The sequence below is a fragment of the Colobus angolensis genome, unplaced genomic scaffold (assembly GCF_000951035.1).
Source record: "Colobus angolensis palliatus isolate OR3802 unplaced genomic scaffold, Cang.pa_1.0 Scaffold367, whole genome shotgun sequence".
Taxonomy (NCBI): Eukaryota; Metazoa; Chordata; class Mammalia; order Primates; family Cercopithecidae; genus Colobus; species Colobus angolensis.
Window position 1 is genome coordinate 231,194 of NW_012117010.1, and position 9,181 is coordinate 240,374.

At 39.7% G+C, this 9,181-nt stretch overlaps 1 protein-coding gene across 1 annotated transcript in view; it reads right to left on the minus strand.

Moving 5' to 3' along the window:
* Positions 1-7,611, minus strand: part of IRAK1BP1 (interleukin-1 receptor-associated kinase 1 binding protein 1) — a 39,165-nt gene extending 31,554 nt beyond the window's left edge. Inside the window, exon 1 of the mRNA XM_011953548.1 lies at positions 7,270-7,611. Within this exon, the coding sequence (XP_011808938.1) occupies positions 7,270-7,584 (315 nt within the window). The 5' untranslated portion in view covers positions 7,585-7,611. The remainder of the gene's footprint in view (positions 1-7,269) is intronic.
* Positions 7,612-9,181: the final 1,570 nt, after the last annotated feature.

Here is a 9,181-nt window from a genome sequence, read left to right on the forward strand (position 1 = left end):
TTATAATCCTTAGGGTACATATCCAGTAATGGGATGGCTGGGTCAAATGGTATTTCTAGTTCTAGATCCTTGAGGAATTGCCACACTGTTTTCCAAAATAGTTGAACTAGTTTACAGTCAACAGTGTAAAAGTGTCCCTGTTTCTCCACATCCTCTCCAGCATCTGCTGTTTCCTGACTTTTTAATGATTGCCATTCTAACTGGTGTGAGATGGTATCTCATTGTGTTTTTGATTTGCATTTCTCTGATGACCAGTGATGATGAGCATTCTTTCACGTGTCTGTTGGCTGCATAAATGTCTTCTTTTGAGAAGTGTCTGTTCATACTGTTTGCCCACTTTTTGATGGGGTTGTTTGATTTTTTCTTGTAAATTTGTTTAACTTCTTTGTAGATTCTGGATATTAGCCGTTTGTCAGATGGGTAGATTGCAAAAATTTTCTCCCATTCTGTAGGTTGCCTATTCACTCTGATGGTAGTTTCTTTTGCTGTGCAGAAGCTCTTTAGTTTAACTAGATTCCATTTGTCAATTTTGGCTTTTGTTGCCATTGCTTTTGGTGTTTTAGTCATGAAACTATTGCCTAGGTTTTCTTCTAAGGTTTTTATGGTTTTAGGTCTAAGATTTAAGTCTTTAATCCATCTTGAATTAATTTTGAATTAATTAGTAGTATAGTTTGAAGTAATGAGGGGAGAACTTGCCCTACAAATGTTTTATGAAGATAATAATTTAAACAGAGTCATACTGACACAGGACCATAACAAGGATCAAATGAACTAATTAATTCTGTAACTAATTCAAGAACATTTGAAGATTACAAATAGCAATAACCAGTAACATTTCAAAGCAGTAGGTAAAACAAGGAATACGGAATCCTCATATCATACATCCTTCCCCTACTCCCTCTGGGCAGTAACTATGTGATTCAGGGTAAGCCATAACAGGTCTAAACTATTTAGGATGATCACATCTGATTTACTACAGGATTAGGTTAAAAGATGGACAGAAATCCAAATCTAAACTAATTGGTCTGGCATTTCTCTGGCCACAAAAATAAGCTTAGGTTGTCTATTTAGAGTAAACTGTAGTATTTTTAAAACTAAATGTGGTTGCAGGAAACAAAGACTATTATTTTTCTTTTTAAGCCACAGTATAAGATGTAAGGCTTGAGAATGTTGCAGCCATTTTAGTATAATGCAGGAAGATGAAGGTAAAGCCAAGAGAACTACATCAAAGTATGCAGAACCTTGACAATGAAAGCCCATATTACAACTTGACTTTTCAATTATGCAAAGCAAGGTTCTTGCATGTGTAGTAAGGGAAAGACAGACTTCAGTAAATGGTGTCAGTACAGTTACTTACCTATGTCAAGAGAAAACAAAACTCTTATCCTATACCAAAGTAAATTCCAAGCACAGCACACATATCTAATGTACTACCAAAGTTCCTTAAGAGACCAGGAAATATTAGTTAATAGTTCTATAAGGCTAGGTGTGGTGGCTCATGCCTGGCATTCCAGTGCTTCAGGAGGGCAAGGTGGGAGGATTGACTGAGGCCAGGAGTTTGAGACCAGCCTGGACAACACAGGAAGACCCTGTCTCTACAAAAAATAAAAGAAATAGCTGGGCATGGAGGTGTGTGCCTGTAGTCCGAGCTATTTGGGAGGCTGAGGTGGGAGGACAGCTTGAGTCCTGGAGTTTTAGGCTGTAGTGAACAATGATAGTATCACCCTACTCCATACTGGGCAACAGAGTGAGACTTTGTGTTTAAAAAAATAAAAAAGTTATATAGCTTTACGCTTGAGAAGAACCCAACACACCCAATAAACATTATATACAAAGGTAGAAAAAATAGAGAAAAAAATTAATGACTTTGGCTAAACAAAACTTTAAGATTTTGAATGTTCAATACTATAAACTAAGTTATACAGCAAATAAAAAACTGAGAAAAATTTTTGCAATATATGACAGGTTATTTACAATCTTTTTTTTTTTTTTTTTGAGACAGAGTTTCACTCTGTTGCCCAGGCTGGAGTGCAGTGGCGTGATCTCAGCTCACTGCCACCTCTGCCTCCTAGGGTCTCAGGGTTAAGATATTCTCCTGTCTCAGCTTCCTGAGTAGCTGAGATACAGGTGCCTACCACCATGCCTGGCTAAATTTTATATTTTTAGTAGAAACAGGGATTCTTCATGTTAGCCAGGCTGGCCTTGAACTCCTGACCTCACATAATCTGCCTGCCTCAGTCTCCCAAAGTGCTGGGATTACAGGCAAGAGCCATCGTGCCCGGCCAGGTTATTTATAATCTTAATTTTAAGGTTCTTATAAATGTAGTAAGGTAAAGACAATATAAAAATGGGCAAAATATTGTGAACTAGAAATTTGTATTTAAAAAGTTTAAGTTCAAATGATAAAGAAATAATAAATGACAGTATCAATTTTTGGACTATTAAGTTGGTAAAATTACAGAAGAAAATAATGCCTACTGTGCCAAGTGAAGCTGTAAATACATATTTTTAGAATACAATTTTTCATAAGCCTTCAAATATACATAATCCAGGAATTAATGTCCAAAGAATATTACTAGTTGAGGATCCCTAATCCGAAAAACCAAAATGCTCCAAAATCTTAAACTTTTTGAGTGCCAACATGACACTCAAAAGAAACTGGAGCATTTTGAATTTTGAATTTCCAGAATTACAAATATTCCACTGGTACATATAAAATACAAATATTCCCAGATCCACAACTTCCGAAATCCAAAACATTTCCGGTAAAGCATTTTGGATGGGATGCTCAACCTGTAATTACGGACATGTATAAATATGTAGCTTACAAGGACATTCATGTTGTGACCATTTTCAAAAATGAAAAACTTTATCCAGTGTCTATGTTCAATTTGTTGCCACTACTTCTTAATTTGGGTGCCCCTAGAAACAGATCCTAAGACAAAAATTTGCATACAGTTAATTTTGAAGGTGATCCCAAAAAACACCACTAACAGAGTGGGATGCAAGACAGATAAGGAAAGAAAGGCACTAAAGGATGTGTTGTCAAGCAAATTACCACTGTGGTCAACTCAAATTTAATCCTGCAGAGAAACTCTAGGAACCAGGGTGGAACACATACCTCAGAATTATCCTACCCCAAGGGGTGAAGATGCTGGGGTCTCTTTCCATTCATTTCCCTCAGTCATTCTAGTTCCACATTAGCCTTCAGATGAAGGCTGGTGGGGCTGGGGGAGAGGACTTTAATTCCCTGGCATTACACTCTGGCCCCATTTGCAGACAGAGTGGATTCTGGCAGCCAGGGAAAATTTTCAGGCAAAGAATTTACAAATGTTGTCAGATGGAAGCTGGGCCTGCATGCACACAAATGTGAAATGCCAAAGGATGTAAGCAGTGGTATCAATAGCATCAGCGACATCTTCCCTGCCTAACACCTCAATTACGCACTGTCAAGAGAATAAAGAAGCAACATCCTGTAGTGGTTAAGAGCATGGACCCTAAGGTTAAAATTCTGCCACTTCTTGGCTATGACTGTGGGCAAGCAACCTGCCAATAATCACCCTGGTCCTCGGAGTTCTCATCTATAAGCAGCCTTATCCTCATGTCCCAATAACCTCCTAAAAGCCTCCTCCAAATGCCATCATACTTGGGATTAGGTTTCAACATATAAATTTTGGGGGGACACAAACATTTAGTCCATTGCAAGAACTATATGTCTTGATATGTCATGATACAAGATAAGTTCTCTTCTGCTGCTCCTGTGGAATACCTCCTACTGGGTGTCATGGTGGCTGAGGTGGTCTGTTGTGAAGCAAAAAGGAGAAAAGGGGTCTCTTTTTTAGCTGCACTCTGTTAGAGGAACCTTACAGTAGTTTTGCTCATACTGCAATGGGTTAAAGGGGTTAAACACTCCCTTCAGCATTTACTCCTAGTACTCTCTTGCACTAGAACTTATATATGCATCCTGAATGACAGAAACACTTTTGTGAAGGGAGGACCAGACATTGTGAGGTCATTTTATGCCTATAGTGGGAGAAAGGAGAAAATAAAAGGGAAGCAGAGATATCAGGGTAATTCTTGGTAGCATTCACTATATACCAAATCTACTAGCTCCTTGATCTTGGACGCCCAGCTTCCAAGACTGTAAGATATAAATTTCTGTTGTTTACAAGCTACCCAGCCTATGGTTTTTCATTACAGCAGACCAAACAAACTAAGACAATATTAAGTGTTGTTTAAAAATGAACAATGGGCCAGGTGCAGTGGCTCATACCTGTAATCCCAGCACTTCGGGAGGCCGAGGCAGGGGATCAGTTGAGGTCAGGAGTTCAAGACCAGCCTGGCCAATATGGTGAAACCCCATCTCTACTAAAAATACAAAAATTAGCCAGGCGTGGTGGAAGGCGCCTGTAATCCCAGCTACTTGGGAGGCTGAGGCATAAGAATCGCTTGAACCTGGGAGGTGGAGGTTGCAGTTAGCCTAGACCGCCTCCATTGTACTCCAGTATGGGCGACAAGAGTGAAAGTCCATCTCAAAACAAAAACAAAAACAAAAATGAACAATGAAAAGAAAGGCTTAATGTTTGTTGGTTGAATGAGTAAATATTGCTTAAAACTTTAAAACACTTTTCAATGAAAACCACATAGCTGAATAATTTGTTCATTTATTGTTTCATTGTTTCTTTTATTCATTCAGAAGGTATCTTCTGAGTACACATTATGTGAAGTGTATGGACCATAACTCATACAGGCAAAAAAAGAACAAATGGTCTTGGCTCTGGAGAAGTTTAGAATATGGAGGAGAGACAAGTAAATTAAGAATTATGATACAGGATAAGTTTTTATTACAAGTATAGGGAGTGAAGTGTTGTATGGTAGGGATTAGTGTTATATTAGGAAAGGAATGCCCAGAAGGTGAATTTGGGCTGATTTTTTTTTTTTTTTTGAGACAGGGTCTCATTCCATAGCTCAGGCTTGAGCTAATTCCTAAAGAAAAATACAATAGAGGGAAGGAAGATATGATAGGAAATGAGGATAGAAAGTCAGGCTCTTTTTGCATTTTTTTTTTTTTTTTTTTTGAGATGGAGTTTCACTCTTGTTGCCCAGGCTGGAGTGCAATGGCGCGATCTCAGCTCACTGCAACCTTCACCTCGTGGGTTCAAGCAATTCTCCCGCCTCAGTCTCACAAGTAACTGGGATTACAGGCATGCACCACCATGCCCGGCTAATTCTGGTATTTTTAGTAGAGACGGGGTTTCACCACATTGGTCAGGCTGGTCTTGAACTCCTGACCTCAGGTGATGTGCCCTTCTTGGCCTCCCAAAGTGCTGGGATTACAGGCATGAGCTACCTTCAGCTCCATCTTTTAAGCAAAGGAGTTTGGATTATGAGGAGCCCTTTAAGCAGGGAAGTGATGTTTATAAACCTTACAGCTCAGAATTCTAAAGTTTAAAATGAATAAGGACTTTGTGAAGACCCATAATTCATCCTGAAAATATAAATGATATTTTGTATTCTCTCCTGAACAAATTATCTACATGACTTCTTTCATCAATTAGCAGAGATAATTGGGAGGTTACTGTCCTTCTTATGTATTGAATTGAACACTGAATCTTAATATAATTACTCTAAGTTGGACTTAGTAATTTATTTACTTATTTATTTGAGAGAGTCTCTGTCGCCCAAGCTGGAGTGCAGTGGCGCCATCTGGGCTCACTGAAACCTTCACCTCCTGGGTTCAAGAGATTCTCCTGCCTCAGTCACCCTAGTAGCTGGGATTACAGGAGTGTGCCACCATGCCCAGCTGATTTTTGTATTTTTACTAGAGATGGGGTTTTGCCATCTTGACCAGGCTGGTCTTGAACTCCTGGCCTCGAGTGATCCACCTGACTTGGCCTCCCAAAGTGTTGGCAATACAGGCATGAGCTACCATGCCCAGCCTATGCTGTTTTTATAGAGTCATGTGAGCTCCATTTTTATTTTATGTAAATAACTTAAAAACTTGTTATCTTATTCAACTACGGCACTAGTAGCAGTTTTTTTAAAATGATTTTTCTACATATTAAACCCACTTTACTCACATTATTTATAATTATTTGTATTTTTCTAAATTGTAAAATCATTTGAAGAAATCTTGTCCATATGACTTTGTAATAACGCATATGTTTGTATTATAAAGGCAATGCAAATATCTTTTCTTGTGAAAAATAAGGACTTGCTTTTTCAGGGTATGGCATTTCTTGCAATAGACTGCAAGTAACAATGTCTGCACTTTTACCAATTCAATGTTATCCTGGATAATTCACATCTGTGGCCTTTGGGGTCCTACTCTGCAAAATGAGAAAACTGGAATAGTTCATCTCTATGATTTCTAATTTTCTTTCATTCTAATTATCGGCAGAATTGGAAGCAACTTACATTCTGGTTTCAGGAATACACGAGTTCAAATATTGCTCTACCTAAAGTTCACAGCATTGTTTAACCTCTTTAAATTTGGAAAACGGGGATATTAAAACACGCCTAACAATGCTATTGTGTGGATTAAATGATGGCTTCAATTTTTTTTTCTTTCCTTAGGAGTAGGCTTCAGGTAAGATTTGCTTAGTGATTTGTCTCACGGACATCTCCGTTAAAAGTATTTCATATATGTGGTATCCACAATACTGGCTTGACTTTTTCTTTTAAGTTAAACCTAAGAAGGCCGAAGAAATTTTGGGGGAATCATTACAAAATGAAAATCATTATAAAATGAAAATGGACGCAACTTCTTCCCCACTCCCCAACGTTACTGTTTGCGGAACATACTCAAGAACCATTCCATGCAAAGTTTTACATGATCGGAAGGAAGCAGGTCGTGCTCTTCACTTGCCAATTCCATGGTGCGGAATAAAAACAAAACAAAATATTTAGTGTCCAGCACTCCACTTGGGCAAATATTCACAACTAACATTTCAAGTTTTACCATTTCATCACTTCAAATTTAAAACAAAATCACTGAAGCAAATATCTCCGGATAAAAACCTACCCAATTTGCATTCTTTCATTTTTAATTTGCCTGAGGCCAATAATTACCTTCGTCTAGGAGAAGAATGGTTCAAATATTCACTCTGCCAGGTCCTGGCGTCCCGGAATACCTTTGCGACAAAGACGTCCTAAACGCTCCAGACCCTGCACATTTCCCTTCTCCTCTAGAGTGGGCCGTGGGGCCCGACCATCTGCCAACCCTTTTGTGTCGTCTGGCTCGCATTTCTTCCCCCGCGGAGATCTCACCTGCACGCCCTGCTGCTGGAGGCTCTGCGTGATGTAATCTAGACGGCGACAAACGCTCTTTTTGGCCTCGGCCGCCGCCTCCTTGGTGCTGCTCACTCGCATCACCACCTGCGCCCGGTCCGGGCCCCCACACACTTCTGAGGTTCCGCTTACGTGCACCTCGCGGGTAGCAGTTTGGGCTTGTGTTGAGGAGAGCGGGTGGCGGAGGCCGGATAGTGTCTCTCCGCCTGAGACCAGGTTGTTCGCCGGGCCCCTGTCAGCCCAGGGAACCAGTTCCACGAACACCCGGGTCGGAGGGGTCTTTTGCAGAGACATAGCGATGGCAGCTCGGTTACCATAGTAACTACCGGCTGACGGCGGCCGAAGGGGCCAATGCGCGCCAGGGCTTGGCTGTGCATGGCGCAAAGTATGCCGGGATGGCTGTGAAGGCCGTGGAGTTTGTGGCGGGCGCAAGCTACGCCTTGTTGATCTTGCCGCATCTTTTTTACTAGATGTCGGCTGAGTGAGTAGCTACGGTTTTTAACATATTTACCTTACGGCCTTCAAAAAATCTTAGCGGGCTTTCTCCGTGGCCTCCTCAGTGAGCCCTGGCCTTTCTCTCAACTCCTTGGCCTCCCACCCGCGTCTCTGCACCTCAGAGGAAGAAGAGTAGCGAGGCCGAGCGGGTGGTTTTAGATTTCTCTGTGATTGCACCCAGCCTTGTCTTTTCTGACTTTACCGTCCGCGCTTGGGGTACAGGTTTTGAGGCTCCCTCGGCCACATTTTTGTGGTTCGTGAGAGGTTTCAGTTGAGGTGAACTTTTTGCCCCTGTGATCTTGGACAGTTTATTATGATTCTTCCTGTCTCAGTTTCATCTTCTCTAAAGCATCTCAGTTTCATCTTCTCTAAAGCAGCGTTGATAATATTTTTGTATCAATAATATATATTATATTCGAATATGTTATATATTCGAATATATATTAATCATAATATTATCAAGCAATGTTGACAATATTTTTCACATTTGCTATGTGCTTATAAGGTGCCCATTCATTGTATGTAGAGTGCGTTGCATATGGAAAGCAGAGTTAACGTAATGGATGTCTGTAATAATAGCTATGGCTTTGGCATCATTTTCATGTCTCCCCATTTTTTTCTAAAATCCCTGGAATGGTTCGGTCCTTGAACTCGGACAGGAGAGATTTAGCTAGTATCAAAGCACATCCAACATGGACATTGCTGGGCGTGTACAACTTGGAGTTTCTCTGTACCCTTTTCTTGAGAGAACCTTTAGAACACAACCCTCAGCTTCCCGTCTTCTGGATTCTCTTCCTAGCAGTAAGCAATGATCTTTGTAAAAATAGCCCCACTGGCTTATACCTCTTTACTGTCTGAATTTTATCAAGAGAATTGAGGGGGGAAAAAAGAATTTTGAATAACTAGTTTTCGAAGGACAAGAACTATTCTTTTAAAAGGAGCCTGAAAAAGCTGACAGTCCTCTTGTAGTTTCTTCACCATCGTTTTTCTGTTCTTTTCGATTAGTATAATGCAACCAAATCAAATGGTACCCCCCTCCTTTAATTAGGCTCATCACTGGATTAACATAATTTTGTGTATATTCATCTTGTTAGCTGAAAACAATTTTAATTTAAAAACTAACGTTAAGAGCTTTCCCTCATAGTCTTTTATGATTTAAGACACCCAAAACAATGTTTCTTAAACTTGCTGGAAAATTCTTTTTCCCTAACGATAAATGTGGAAGAATATAGCCTCCAAAATGTTGAATGAATGAATGACATAAACAAAAAGCAACAGGAGTTAAAGTGTAAGTATTTAGTATATGATAAAAGATTTCATATCAGTGTAAAATGATTACATGGTACAGGGATAATTGTAAGCTATATATATATATATATATATATAGTTTTTTTTT